The sequence below is a fragment of the Phacochoerus africanus genome, chromosome 9 (assembly GCF_016906955.1).
Source record: "Phacochoerus africanus isolate WHEZ1 chromosome 9, ROS_Pafr_v1, whole genome shotgun sequence".
Lineage (NCBI taxonomy): Eukaryota > Metazoa > Chordata > Mammalia > Artiodactyla > Suidae > Phacochoerus > Phacochoerus africanus.
Genome location: NC_062552.1, coordinates 7,479,326 through 7,494,884, shown reverse-complemented (window position 1 = coordinate 7,494,884; position 15,559 = coordinate 7,479,326). Strand labels below are relative to the sequence as shown.

The 15,559-nt window shown below is 46.0% G+C and overlaps 1 protein-coding gene across 4 annotated transcripts; it reads right to left on the bottom strand.

Annotated features, from left to right (window-relative positions):
• Positions 1 to 241: 241 nt before the first annotated feature.
• Positions 242 to 12,716, bottom strand: PAK1IP1 (PAK1 interacting protein 1). 4 transcript variants are annotated; one of them, XM_047795994.1, is made up of 10 exons: positions 12,324 to 12,716; positions 9,480 to 9,645; positions 6,407 to 6,527; positions 6,255 to 6,329; positions 5,259 to 5,311; positions 4,724 to 4,869; positions 4,528 to 4,625; positions 2,392 to 2,491; positions 1,047 to 1,170; positions 242 to 889 (listed from the first exon to the last, which is right to left on the bottom strand). In XM_047795994.1, the coding sequence occupies exons 1-10, from the start codon at positions 12,405 to 12,407 to the stop codon at positions 660 to 662; spliced, it is 1,197 nt and encodes a 398-aa protein (XP_047651950.1). In that variant the 5' UTR covers positions 12,408 to 12,716; the 3' UTR covers positions 242 to 659. The 4 variants fall into 4 exon arrangements, with proteins under 4 accessions (XP_047651950.1, XP_047651951.1, XP_047651953.1 ...); XM_047795995.1 differs by having other exon boundaries at positions 9,480 to 9,642; positions 12,324 to 12,496; XM_047795997.1 differs by lacking the exon at positions 12,324 to 12,716 and adding an exon at positions 12,250 to 12,294 and having other exon boundaries at positions 9,480 to 9,642.
• Positions 12,717 to 15,559: the final 2,843 nt, after the last annotated feature.

Below are 15,559 nucleotides of genomic sequence, written 5' to 3'. Positions count from 1 at the left end.
AACAAATCCAACTAGCATCCATGAGGTTGTGGGTTTGATCCCTGGCCTTGCTCAGTGGGTTGGAGATCTGGTGTTGCCCTGAGCTGTGGTGTATGTCACAGATACAGCTCAGATCCCATGTTTCTGTGGCTGTGGTGTAGGCCAGCAGCTGCACCTCCGATTAGACCCCGAGCCTGGAAACCTCCATATGCTACAGGTGCGGCCCTAAAAAGACCGAAAAAAAAAAGTCTGTTCAACATACTTCCCGGTATGAAAATCTTTTTATACTGTTTGTTACCAAAATGAACAAAATTCATAATAAAATTATTAGAACCACCCGAAGAAGCCAAAGTAATGAAAGTTTTTCATTTTCCCCCCACTGTGAAAAATCTGAAAAACAAGTCCTTTATCCACCTCTGGTAAATAAATGTGTTGAAGATTCTGTATTTTAAGCTGTAATATGTTGTAACTTTCATGGGCTTTATGCAATAGTAAAAATTATGCATTATACATTAACATACTATGTATCACCACGATAATTAATAAAACACTGCCTATCAAAAAGTTTTACCATTTTAAAAAAACCTGAAAGTGATTTTTAAGCTGTACATTTTCTTCAAAAGAAGAAATTCCTGGCTTTTACTCAGGAAAATGAAAGTACACTTGAAGAAGTTTTTCTCTCAGGAGAAATCTGAGATTCTCGACACTGTTCCTATTTTCTTCTTCTTTTTTTCCAACATTTCTACCCTTTTCCTCTTCTTGGCTGACACCAGGCTGCTTCCTTGGGCTGGCTTACTGCTGTCACCACTTACACCGCATTTCTTCCTGTCAGCTTTCGGCTGCCCTTCTTCCTCCTGCGCTGTATCGCCAGATTCCTTGTTGCTGCTTTTGGACCGTTCTTCTTTACTCACTAAAACACAAGAGGCAGTGCATTTAAAGACTGTTTTTCCCTCTGAGATAAACACAAGTTTATCTAGTAAAGTGACAGTAAAGTGATCTGGATCTCCTCCATGACAACAGTTCCAGAGACAGCAGATGAGTTTTTGGAAATGATCAGTTTCATTTACCAGGAGGAGGCGCTGCAGCTGGAGGCAGGCTTTCTTTCGTGTCTGTCACCGTGTCCAGCCACACTCCAAGACAGGTCAGCCTGGCGTTGGTGTTTACTTCACACAGTAAAGATGGGGAAACTTTCTAAAACATATGAAAGGAAATTCGTGATAACAAACACGGGGATTTTAAATAATTTCTTTAATTTTTCCAAAATCAAGTTATCTTAATTTAAAACTTACATTGTATTTTGAGAAAAAAAAAAATGCTATTTAGAAGAAACCTATGACCTTGATTCATGATTGGTTTGACTATGTCCTTCCCATGAGCCAATTTCTAAGAAGCACTCCACCAAGAACAGGGTCAGTTTTATCTCATTCAGGGTCAGTTTTATCTCATTCATTTCTAGGCTTTAACCAAGAACTTTGCACAAAGTAGGTACTCAACATTCAGAGAAATGTGTATATAAGAGAATGAAGAGTAACAATCAAAGACTCTATAAGAGGGCGCCTACCAAGGGGGCTTTAAAATTCCAATTATCCCGATCAAAACTATTGTTCATTTACAACTGGTCAAAAATCCCAATTTTTCTCTAGTAATTGTCAGTATTTTTATGTAACAAAATGTTACAGAGAACATCAATACAGAAGAAAAGAAAGGAGAGCTCCTACTTGAATGAGCAGGAGCTCTGGGATCCCAGCAGCTTGGACTCACCAACTCCCGAGGCGACAAAGAAGATCCCTTAAAACCACCACCATCACTCATGCGTGGAGACTTTGAAAGTTTAAACATCTATGCCTTACGATCCTTAAAAAAAAAAGTCCACCTAGGGAGTTCCCGTCGTGGCGCAGTGGTTAACGAATCCGACTAGGAACCATGAGGTTGTGGGTTCGGTCCCCAGCCTTGCTCAGTGGGTTAACGGTCCGGAGCTGCCGTGAGCTGTGGTGTAGGTTGCAGACGTGGCTCGAATACCACATTGCTGTGGCTCTGGCATAGGCCAGTGGCTACAGCTCCAATTTGACCCCTAGCCTGGGAACCTCCATATGCCGTGGGAGTGGCCCAAGAAGTGGCATAAAAAAAGACAAAAAAAAAAAAGTCCACCTCACTTTGGAGCTCCCACTGTGGTGCAGTGAGTTAAGAATCTGACTGCAACAGCAAGGGTTACTGTGGAGGTGCCCACTCCATCCCCAGCCCAGCACAGCGGGTTAAAGGATTCAGTGTTGCTGCGGCTTGGATTCAACCTCTGGCCTGGGAACTTCCATATGCCAGAGGTGGGGCCGTTCAATAAAAAAAAACTCCCCTTCACTTAAAGTAATGGTGACTGAAGACTTGCATCTGGCGTATTGACACTGCGGAGACACCGACCTTATCCTCCTCCAGCTTCCACATCTTGATGAAACCATCACTCGATGCTGTAACGATAACATGATGCTCTGGAGTTTCAAAACTGAACATGTCTTTCACCCTAGGACAGAAAGAGTAACGCCGTAAAAAAGCCGCCCGTCTTCCAGGCAGTACGATGTGGCCAGAAGACTGCCATGCACACGGTCACTCGACTTTTCAAGGCTTCGGGCATTTCCAAAGTGCTCAACAAAGAGGCCAAAGACATGCCTCACATTCCCAAGAGCTGGGGAGTCGCGTTCAGGGTCTAAATCCCAAGATAAACTGACTCCCAACCTTCCCTTAAGAAAAAGCTGAAAAGACGAGGACAGACAAGTCTACATAATAGGATGATAATAAAGGGAATAAAGATACTTAAAACAAAGCCCCTCACCTCAAGAAACTAGAGAGAAAACACAACAGAGATGGCCCCAGGCGTCCTCCCTCTGTTTCTCTAGCTCCGGCGCCACCATCCCTAGTCTAAGCTACTACCATTTTTCTTCTGGATTACGGAGTAAACTAACTGGCCTTTCTGCTTCCATTTTTGCCCCCGAAAGTTTCTTTTAAATGTAAATCAAACCATGTTACTCCCAGGCTAAAAACTCCACACAACTGGGATCTGCTTGAAAATGACCTGAGAGAGGAAGGAAGTGCCTGGGACCTAGAAACCAGTGTCTTTAAAAGGCTCTCAGCATAAAATCCAGACTCCGCACCTTGACTTGCAAGGCCTTGGTCTCCCTCTGACCCAGTCACAGAGTCTTCCATCTGTGCCTAAAACACACCAAGCTCTGTCCTCCCTCCGGGCCACTGTACCTACCGTTCTCGCCTCTTTTTAGAAATAGCTCCTTCATCCCTCGGGTCTCCCTCCCTTTCCCCATCGTCCCATCTAAATAAATTACTTGTGTTATTCTCAAATCATGACACCTGTTTCCTTCCTGCTGCGGTTCCCAGCTTCCCTGTTTATCATCTGTCTGCTGCTCCACTACCAGACGAGAGCCAGGAGTGTGAGCTTTTGTCTTTCGTGTTCCTCGTTAAAGACCTAGCACAGCATTTCCTGACAGATGCTCCTCGAATATTTGCTGAATGAATGACTGGTCAAATATCCTAAGTGCTATACGGCCCCGAAGAATATGTTCACTTCCCAACACACAGGGGAAAACTAGGGCCTGTATATTGATTGCAGTATTCTGAGTATTTACAAAGGGAGATTTCTCAAAGCTTAGCTATTATTTAGAAAATAGTCATTTGAAACAGAAAGTACAAGTGAATAAAACCCATTAAGGTACAGCCATACACAACCACCTTTTCCAAAACACAGCGGGAAAAGCGGGGGCAGAGTCAGACAGAACTGGGTTGGCTCCCAGCTTGTCCCCTGACAGTGGGGATAATCTTGGGCAAGTCGCTTAACCATTTACCCTAGCCCTCGCATCCTTCCCCAGAGACGCAGTGAGCAGCAAGAGAGACTGGCACAGCCAGAGGTCAATACGTCACTGATTCTCCTCTAGGAAAAACAGTGTATGTAGAAAGGGGCTAGAAGTGGACACGGGGAAGAAAGTTCAAGGTCAAGTGCAGCCAGGGATAGAGCTCAAGACTGTCTAATTTTCTCCCCCTGTTCAAACGTGGTTGATTTCAGCCCTCAAGCCTAACGATATTGTTATTACTATTGTTTGCTTTTTAGGGCCACACCTGCGGCATATGGAAGTCCCCAGGCTACAGCTGCCAGCTTACATCACAGCCACAGCAACTCAGGATCCGAGTGGCCTCTGCAACCTACACCACAGCTCAGGGCAATGCCGGATCCTTAACCCGCTGAGCAAGGCCAGGGATCAAACCCACAACCTCATGGTTCCTAGTCAGATTCCACCACGACAGGAACTCCTCTATTGGTATCACTGGAAATATAAATAGCTTGTGCAAATGACTAGTTCTGATGAAACGTCACTGCTTCTGCATTACTAAGGCCAAGACAGCAGCACTTCCACTACCCTGCTAAGGCTCCAGAATCACCTCTATGTGGCTACGTCTATCTCCGAAGCCATTCATAAAAAACATACATTCTGCTTTATGACATTTACTGAGACTCTATACATACATACACTCAGAGATTAGTGGGAAAAATACCTGTTTTCATGGGCTTTAAATTCCGAGAGGCACGTTAGTGAATCACAGTCAAAAAACCTCACAACTTCTTCATCTCCAGCCACTGCAAGAACAGACTCCTGGGAGAGAAAAATAGTGATTAATACCCAGGATGTCATCAACAATCCCAACCATCAGCAAGCACACGAAAGCCCATCACTGACGTCGCCTCACTCACCGAAAGAAAAGTAACCGAGGACACTCTCTTCGCATTTGTGATGCTGCCACAGACAGATGCAGTGTCAAGCCGATAGATGTCTATTTTATTCAGTATGACAACTACATACTTCTCTCCTCTTGGGGACCATTCCACTATGTGAGCATCTGTACGTTACAAGAACAAAGCTGCTGAATTTCATAAATAAAAGGTAAGCGGATCAGAGTAACAATAATAGCAAATGCTGACAGTGTCCATTATACATCCATTATTCCACTGAATCCTCACAACAAACTCAGGATACGTATTTTGTGAGTTAAATTCTAGGCAATGAACTGGTTCAAAGAATCATTACAATCACACAGCTGGCAAGTGACAGAGCCACAAGGCTCACCATCCAAAGCAGGAAAACGAAGTAACCCAAAGCATGTGCTCTGGGAGGGAACCGCCACCACGCCGGGAGCTCCCCACACACACACACGTGTACACACAGAACGTGGGCATGTCCGTTCGCTTCCCAGCAAACTGCCAAAACATTCCAAACAGAAATACTCACTTTGCTTGATATTTTTAATGAATGCCGATCTTCCTTCCACAAGATTCCATGTTCTGCAAAACAGGAAGCATGATCACCAACTGACACCAGGTGTCCAGAGAAGCTTGACCAAGACTCAAATGAAAAGTTACCAGCTACGGGGCTCTTTAGAAAAACTGCCTTCTTACTGCCACACCTGAGATGGTTATTATCAGCAAGATTAAAACTTACTGTTCCCACAGCCCTCTTGTATGCCAAGTCTATTTTATTTTCAAAAAGTTTCACCTCCTACTAAAAACACCTCTTATTTTTCTTAGCTTTTGATTTTTGGCCATGCAAGTGGCTTGCAGAAGTCCCCAGGCCAGAGATCGAACCTGTGCCGCAGCAGCGATGTGAGCCACGGCAGTGGCAACGACAGATCGTGAACCTGCTGAGCCACCAGGGAACGCCTGAAACACTTCCTCTGAGGACCACCCCTAATTCACAGCTCACGACTGCAATGTAACATGCATGTCTGAGTTTAGAGCTTGTCATTTTTTGTCCTTCCAATATGAAAAAGCTTCCTTAGCTTTCACCCTTTCCTTTGTGTCTAAATATATTCAAATGGCTGACAACAACAGATAACAGAGAAACAGTATCTAATTACTATAATAAAAAATACCCAGGGGTGGGTTCCTTTGTTGTTGTTTTTTGTGGGTTTTCTTTGTCTTTTTAGGGCCACACCTGCAGCATACGGGTTCCCAGGCTAGGGGTTGAATCAGAGCTGCAGCTGCTGGCCTACATCACAGCCAGAGCAACGTGGGATCTGAGCCGAGTCTGAGACCTATACCACGCCTCAGGGCAACACTGGATCCTTAACCCACTGAGCAAGGCCAGTGATTTGAAACGTCATCCTCATGGTTATTAGTCAGGTTTATTACCGCTGAGCCAGGACGGGAACTCCCAGGGGTGGGTTCTTATACTTGGAGAACAAAGACCACAACCTAGAAAAAGTGCTCTCGGGTCTTAATGACTTACCTTAGTGTCTTGTCTGTCCCCACAGACAGGGCCAACTTGCCAGATGGGTGAATGGAAAGGAAGGTCACGTGTCCTCTAAAAGGAAACCAACAGTTAGCCCCCACCCTGACTGACTGGCACCTGGAGACCACCAACGGGGGGGCTGGACTCACTTGTGGGCTTTTATCGACTTTAGGCACTCCCATTTCTTTGCATCCCAGACACAAATGAGTCCGTCCTCAGCCCCGCTGATTAAGTGCCTGTTGCCGTAAAATTTCAGGCAAGTTATTGTGCCTGTGGAAAAACCAAGACAGGCAAAATTAATACTCATTTTGAGTGCAAACTCCTTTTGTGGTTTGAAGGCTATGCTGCAGTAAGTGAAATGTCCAGTGTCTTAATATTACTGAAATATGCCTTACAGTCTTAGGTGAAGAAATTAATTTCTTTCATATAGGAACACAGCTTCAAGCCTATGCAAGCATTTTTGGCAGAGTTTCCTTAGTTGTAGCTACAGATTTGAACTAATCAGTTCACTTTTTTGCTGTACATCCCATACTCATAAATTCAGAAGACGCTGGCTAGGGGAGTTTGAGTAGAATCCAAATAAAACGAACCAGCTAATGTGGGGAACAAAAGAGGATATACAGTCCCATGGCTGCTTCTTTCCCAACAGAGAATTAGCTACCCAGCTGTGATCCAACTATTATGCCTTCAGAGCTGTTTCTGATTTGACTCCTGCACAATTCTGTTATGAAAATGTATTACAATTTTGTAAACTGTTATGCTCTCTACCTCTGCCCTGTCATCTCCCTCCCACAGTTAACACCTTTTCCTACATCTTTTCAACTTTTACAAAACATCCCACTTCCCTCCGCTCCAAGTGAAGCCTGGGTGGCCCAGGAATTTCCCCGACAGCCCTGGCGCTGGCGCCGGGAAGACCTGACGTTCTCCTCCAGCGTTACAGGGCTGGAGGGGGTGAGGGAGGAACCCAGCATTCTTCCACCTCACCGAAGCAGTCCTCGAGGAAGACTCCTGACCCTTTGAAGTTACCGTTGCCCCGCTTAACGGCCCTGCGGTTGAGGGGTGGGCCAACTACTTCTGCAGGTCAGTCTGGCTGGTGGCCTGTTTCTGCAAACGCCGGCCTCGTTCAGTTACAACATGTCTTCGGCTGCTCTGGCGCTACAACTGCAGACATGAGTTAGTGGAACAGAGCCTGGCCGCAAACCATCTTACTACTATGTCCTCTTAAGAAGGGTGTGAGTCCCTTGGTCAATCCTTGACACCGCCCTTTATGCTGAAAGAGCCAAAGATCTCAGAGGAAAAGTTTCGCACCCCCAAAAGCACTAATAACATGCGGGCTTATTTATGTCCCACCTTGTCAAGGCAGGAGACTCTGCCATCTTCACCCATGTTTTCCTCCTTCCCTATTATCCTATTTCTTATTTTGGAAATTTCGCTGTCCCACATCGACTCCTTCTGGTCTTGACTCCATCTGTTCCCTGGAAAAGAACCTTTCTGTTTTAGGGCCACACCTTTTTTTTTGGTCTTTTAGGGCTGCACCCTTGGCATATGGAGATTCCCAAGCTAGGGGTCCAACGGGAGCTGTAGCCTCCGGCCGATACCACAGCCACAGCAATGCAGGATCCAAGCTGTGTCTGCGACCTACACCACAGCTCACGGCAACGCCGGATCCTTAACCCACTGAGCAAGGCCAGGGATCGAACCGCAACCTCATGGTTCCTGGTTGGATTTGTTTCTGTTGCACCACGACAGGAACTCCGAAAAGAACTTTTTTATTACCAACTGTTAGAAAAACAGGATTTGTACAAGAAACGAAGCAAAATCAGGAACCTATTTCATTCATTCCCCACCCAATCTTTTTTTTTTTTTTTTCCTTTTTAGGGCCACACCTGTGGCCTATGGAAGTTCCCAAGCCAGGGGTCAAATCGGTGCTGCAGCTGCGGGCCATAGCAACACTGGATCCTTAACCTACTGAGCCACCTGCTTTATTTGGGAGACCTGCCAACCCCTACCACCCTATTTCCTCTAAGCTGACAATCTAAACTTCTTTCTCCAAAATCCTCAATTCCCGTGACAGTCAATCCTTCTCTTGAGCACTTTCCCGTCTCTGCTGACATATCTGTAGCTTCTTACAAACTGATGCTACTCCGTCCAGAGCCTCCAACTTAGACAGGCAGGCTCTCATCAGTCCTCTGCTTGTTCTCAGCATCTCTCTCACATCTAAACTGCCAGCACCTTTCTCAGGCTCCCTCTCTCCCATTCAACACCCCCCTCCGCCTCTGACCTTCCGCACTCAAGGTCCCCCGGGAGCCGGCTCCATCTACTTCTAGACACCCCAACTTCCATTTCAACCTTCTCACAAGACTGACCCCCTTATAGTTCTCCACACATACCAGTGGTTTAAAAGGCAGGCTCTAGGAGTTCCCGTCGTGGCGCAGTGGTTAACGAATCCGACTAGGAACCATGAGGTTGCGGGTTCGGTCCCTGCCCTTGCTCAGTGGGTTAACGATCCAGCGTTGCCGTGAGCTGTGGTGTAGGTTGCAGATGCGGCTCGAATCCCACGTTGCTGTGGCTCTGGTGTAGGCCGGTGGCTACAGCTCCGATTTGACCCCTAGCCTGGGAACCTCCATATGCCGCGGGAGAGGCCCAAGAAATAGCAACAAAAAGAGACAAAAGACAAAAAAAAAAATAAAAAAATAAAAAAAAAACAAAAGGCAGGCTCTAGACCTGGGTTCCAGTTCCAGTGTTTTGTGACTTTGGGCAAATCATGTAACATCTCCAAGCCTAGGCTTTCTCTTCTATGACCTGAAGATACCTGGCACACTGCTGGGTACATGACACCCCCACTGTGCCACGAAGTCAGCCATCCACGAGATGCTGCCCCGCGCTCCTCACACTGCCTGCTCTGCCTCGAACGTCCTCTTCTCCATCTTGCAAGTTTCACCTGGCCAACAACTGATACTCTTCTTATAAAATAATCCAGGTATCACTTTAAGGACGTGCTCAGTGAAAACTCTCTTCCTCCTCCTTCCCCTCTAGACTGAGTTAAGTGCCTCCTCTCTGCCCCAATAGTGAATCATGGACAAAAACCCCACACCTTCTTCATTTCTGTATTTCCTAGCACAGAAACCGCCATGTAACAGACATTTAATCGTCCGGCCGAAGTCAGACTGCGGTAGGAAGGCCGCTTCAACATCATCGTCTTAGAGGACGCCGTTTTCTTACCGTTGTGATGCACTAGAGCCCCGTGGTCTACCTTCTTTTTCATGTCATAAATGTGAATGGTTTCATCTTTGCTCCCAGTGACAACAAATCGGCTGTTTACGGCCACCGCTGACAAGGAGGCTGTGTGGGCATGGTGAGTGAAGTCGGCCACGGGAGTCCATTTCTGCTGAGGAGTAAAACACACAGTCAGTGCCACGCCTCGATCCTACCACAGTTCTCTACGAAGAGATAAGCGGTCCCTCGATCCACGGAAACTACAAAGAGATGCTACCAAGACTGCAATCATAGGTAGAGTCACACAAACAATCTGAGAACTGAACAGGAAGGTAAAGTAGGAGAAGGCAGAGCCGAGTATCATGACTCCAAAAAAAAACGAAGCGGACTTAGGAACTTTATGGTCCCGTCCAAATCCCTAACTGTTTAATAGACGGACTTCTCTCTGACACTGCCATACCATTCATTCAGTCAAATGCTCAAATCGTGCTGTGAATTCACTCACTCAAATATGGAATGACCACTATGTGCCTGGCACCGTTTTACGCAGTTGACATAGAGCAATGAACAAAAGAAACAAAAGTCCTTATTTAAAGGAGCTGCCATTCCTGTGGGAAAGGCAGACAAGATACAACATGACGTCACTCAGAAATAAGTATAATGACAAGCCCTATAAAGAAAAACAAACTGGATGAGAGCATGTTCGCATTAGTACCATTATAAGCCCTAGAGGATGACCAGTGATGAGGTGTCAGAATTCTATGCTTGGATTCCCTGGTGGCCTAGCAGTTCAGGACTCAGCATTGCCATTGCTGTGGCTCCAGTTCGATCTCTGGCTGAGGAACTTCCACAGGCTGAGGGCTTGCTGACATGCGACTTTTGGATAAATGTGACTGGCTGAGTGCAAAGAACGATAGACACACACATATACACGCACACACCACAAACTGAAGGAGATGCACGAAGGAGTATTATGTCTTTTTGTCCTTTTAGGGCTGCACTCACGGCATATGGAGGTTCCCAGGCTAGGGGTCGAATCGGAGCTGTAGCCGCCAGCCTACACCAGAGCCACAGCAATGCTGGATCCAAGCTGCGTCTGCGACATACACCACAGCTCATGGCAATGCCGGATCCTTAACCCACTGAGCGAGGGCAGGGACTGAACCCACAACCTCATGGTTCCTAGTTGGATTTGTTAACCACTGAGCCACGATGGGAACTCCTGAAGGAGTACTGTTGAAACCAAAAAAAAAAAAATTGAAAAAATTCACCAAACTTGCTTGAATATACTAAGGATGTGTTATTGCAAATTAATTCCTTAAAAACAGATAGTCCTTCCGTCCATAAAGACTGAGGGGGCCTCTTCTGAGTAAAGGCACAACATTCCTAAGGGGCTGCTATGGCCATAAACTGAAGAATAACCTTTGCCTGTGCATATTACAGAAGGAATGCTGGTTGTCTGGGTTTAGCAGCTGTACTAGGTTAAGAGCTTCATGTGTCAGAGACCCCTGGAGGTTTGAGTCCCAGGTCTGCCAGTTATCAGCTCTGTGGCTTCCAGCGGGTCACTTAACCTCTCTGGACTTCAGGGTCCTCAGCTGTAAATGGGATAACTGTATCTGCCTCAGAGGGCTGCTGTGAGGTCTAGTATTGTGTTTGGAACGTGCACAGCAACATTATTACAAAAACACAATCTGTAACAACATCTTTAAGTATCCAAAACATGTCACCTTTCAGCCAAAGGCAGCTTAATCACCAGAGTAGAAAACAAAATAAACAAAAGCAATTAGTCAAATCCTATACTTCCAATTTTCTGGTTATTTAAGTCTGACATCTCATCTTCATAAAGACCTAACAGGTCAAAGTTCCCATCGTGGCTCAGCAGTAACAAACCTGACTAGTATCCATGAGGAACCAGGTCCAATCCCTGGCCCTGCTCAATGGGTTAAGGATCCAGTGTTGCCCATGAACTGTAGTGTAGGTTGCAGATGGAGCTTGGATCCTGCATTGCTGTGGTGTAGAGCAGCAGCTGCAGCTCGGAATCAGCTCCTAGCTTGGGAATTTCCATATGCTGTGGGTGCGGCCCTAAAAAGAAAAAAAAAAAAAAAAAGACATAACAGGTCAACGAGTTGGGTTTCTAGGAAATATCTAGGATTGCTTAGAGGGAAAAAAGAGTACTAGACTAAAAGTGAGGAGATGTTACATCGAGTCCTGGGTATGTCCTGTTTGACTACTGCCAATTTACTTAACCTTTTAACTCACACGCTTAGTAAAAAAACTCATCACGTTTTAATTTTTCTCCACGTATTTGCCTCCCTCAATCTCTCCTTCTCATGTGGGTAAGCTCCCAGTGCAGGATTTATACCTTCGGCTTCTCTGCACCTTTACCGAAAGTAATGGCCCCACGTAAGAGCCCAATAATGAACTCGTATCACTCTATCAATGAGGGGTTTATCCAGATTCAGTTCAAATACGTGGTAAAATCCCAGGACAAAAACTCAAAAAGCTGTTCTTTCATTAAATCCTGACCACCCCAACTAGTTGTCAACTTAGGGGAGCGACCTTTAAACTCATACAATCTATGGCTCATTGGCCCGTTTGCAGAAATGCCAGTTTCCTTCGTGCACGGGTCATGTTTACTACAAAACGCAGACATCATCTCGTCTTATGAAACGCCTTCTCTGTTCTAAAAGGCTAACAGGTGTTTTAAGTCTCCTGAATTTCATTCACCAATGAATCCCTAGCGGTTCTGACGGTTCCCCTGCGGTGCTGTGTTTACCTCGGCCGCGTGGGAACCACATCAGACGCTTGGCCGCCCCACCGTCGGCGGTCCCTCCGCGCGCGGGCTCTCACCTCGTGGCTGCCGCTCGCCTCGGGCTCCGGGTGTACAGCGAACCCAAAAAGAACCTGCTCGTAGCAACCAGCCACCACCTCCATTCAGCAGCGCACGTGCCTCCTCAGCGAGCGGGGCTCGGCGCAGCTGGGCAGTGACGCAAGCGGACGCAAGGGGCAGAGGGGTCCTTCTTGCGTCGGCGCTCAAATTTACGTCGAGACCGCGGGGCTGCCTTTTAGGCGCCTGACTCCATGGGAGAGATATCGGGACTAGAAGATCACGCGGGATTACCAAGAGGAGAATAAGAATGGACGCCACATGGCGAGATTCTCATTTCAAGGAGAAAGCAAACGGAGGGTCAGCAGGCATATTCTAGGAAGCCCCGTGTCAGGCGCTTCTGAGGCGAGGGGGCGGGACATCCTGCGCGAAAGTCCTCGTTTCCGGGGCGTCTAAGGAAGGGGCGGGGCAGCTTCCGGGCTGGGCGGGAGGCGAGGGGGCGGCTCCGGCGTTGCAGTGCAATTGTCGGGTGGACGCCTCTGTGTAGTGGGCTGTGGTACCGGTACAGGCGTTAGGCTTTCGGTCGTGCAGGAAGTCGTGGAATGAACCTTTTTCGTTCACATTCGCTGTAATAGAGCAAGGAGGGGGGCATGTAAGACTCGTAGGGCTCGCAGTCGTCAGAGGAGTCCGATTCCCTCGCCCCCGCCCAGGCCAAATAATCTCGCTCTGCGCACCTTTCCTCCCAGCCTGCTTTTGGTTTCTCGAACTCTGGGGACAAATCGGTCACCGTGGGGCATCCTGCGGGTGGGGGAGGACCCTTTGCTTGAGGGGGGTAAAGACACTGCTTGAAGAGGAAGGGCCCAGTCACCCTAGGTTCGGTTCTAGAAGGAAATCTCATATTCCGTTTCACCATCTCCCCCACCTTAAGTGCAAAGTCAGTGTTATTAAAAACACGGGTAGCCCTGATTTAGATTTGAGGTTTTCATGAGATACAGAGATTCAGAGATGTGTTAGAAAGGACAGCTTCGCACCGGCGGAGTGACTGGACTGTGCTACATAGAAATGATTTTACTTTGGTGGCTTTGTCATTGCAGCGCCAGGAAGGCCTTGTCTTCTGCGCATTTTGGCGACTCCATGTGTAAGCACTTCTTAGGCACTGAAATGCTGAAGTTCAAGTCGTTCTCAGTCTCTTAGAAACCCTGTTTACAGCACAGGCACCCATGGGAGCAACTGTGGGTGTGGAACCACAGTGACGTTCACACTAATCCTTTATGTTCCCAGTGTATGTAAAAGTTATGTTTATGTCACACTGTAGTCCATTAAGTGTGCAATACCATATGTCTGGAAAAAATGCACATTCTTTAATTTTGAAAAACTACTTCATTGCCCCCCCCCCCCAAAAAAAAATTGCTAACCATAGCGTTCTCGGCTGTGACACAGTGGCTTAGGAATCTGACTGCAGCAGCACCGGTCGCTGGGGAAGTGAGGGTTCCATCTCTGGCTCCACACAGTGGGTTAAAAGATCTGGAGTTGCCACAACTGCGACCCACACTACCTGTCACAGTGTGGCCTGGGAGAACTCCCATATGCTGTGGGTGCACCCATTAAAAAAAAAAATCATGAGCTTTATGTATTCTGTTTCTTCTGGAATCCCTCAGTACCCTGCCTCATTACCCCAGCGAAATCTCAACTGTTGTTCGATAAGAATTAGTACTCATTTGAAATTAATTTTAATGTGTCATGATAACAGGATAATTACTCTCTTCTGCATCTCTTACCAGATGGCCACACTTTTACCTGCTTAAGTAGTAACATTTAAGAAAAGACTCTGTGATTTGAAAGTCTTTTGCTCCAACCAGGAATTTTTTAAAAATATAGTTAGTTCTAGAATAAAAACCATAGTGCAAGCGACATAAACAACTCAAAGTGGCTTACCCTTCCTTCCTTCCCCCCTTTCTTCCTTCCCCCCTCCCTTCCTTCCCCCTCCCTTCCTTCCTTTCCTGTTAAAACTTAGTTGAACCAGAAACTTTTAAGTTTAAATAGGTCCCATTTGATCCAGCAATCCCACTCCTGGGCATCTATCCAGAGAAAACCATGACTCGCAAAGACACATGTACTCCGATGTTCATTGCAGCACTATTTGCAAGAGCCAAGACATGGAAACAACCTAAATGTCCATCGACAGAGGAGTGGATCAAGAAGATGTGGTCCAAATACACAATGGATATATTACTCAGCCATTAAAAGGAACGAAATACCAGCATTTGTAGCAACATGGATGGACCTAGAAATTATCATGCTAAGTGAAATCAGTCAGACAATGAGACACCAACATCAAATGCTTTCATTGACATGTATAATCTGAAAAAAGGACAGTGAACTTCTTTGCAGAACAGATACTGACTCACGGACTTTGAAAAACTTATGGTTTCCAAAGGAATCAGTTTGGGGGGGGTGGGGGGATGCGCTGGGGGTGTGGGGTGGAAATCCTATAAAATTGGATTGTGATGATCATTGTACAACTATAAATGTCATAAATTCATTGAGTAATTTAAAAAAAATCAATTGAACCAGTCATAGAACTTAGAAGACCTTAGAGCATCTGGCCCAGGGGTTCCTAATCTGGGTGGAAATTTCTTGAGGCTATGCATCCCCTGAAATTACATGCAAAATTGTATATGCACATTTATGGAAGGCATCAATAACAATTTCATTACATTTTCAAAAAGAGCTGTGCCCCTGAGATTAAAATACACCCGTCTGAGGGTATAAATGCTGAAGTAGGTCCAGAAAAGGAAAGGAACTCTTTCAAAACCAAAAAAAACCTAGGTAACAATAGACCCCATGCTGCTGCTGCTTTTTACATTTCCTTGGCTTCAAATGTTCTCTTTAAACAGAGAAGAAAAGTAGTTTTTATTGCCTAGAGAAAAACACATAATACAATATTATATACCTGCTCAACTGGATTCAAACTGAGCATACTTCCTGCCAAACCTCCTGTTCTCTTTCCAACACAGGATGTAAAACACCATTCAGTCTCTTTCTTGTGAAAACTGCTGTTGCCAAGAAACAGCCAACTGTTCCGAGTTGGTTGACACCAAAGCACAACAGGATTTCTAGGTTTCCACTTAAATTATTGCTGGAAAAGCTTTTTACTCTTGAGCCATGCATTGATTTATTCATTTGTTCAATAAATATTTATTGAGTCCCTGGCTTGGTTTGCTTTGCTAAAGAAAAAAGAACTCATGTCAGTTCTAAT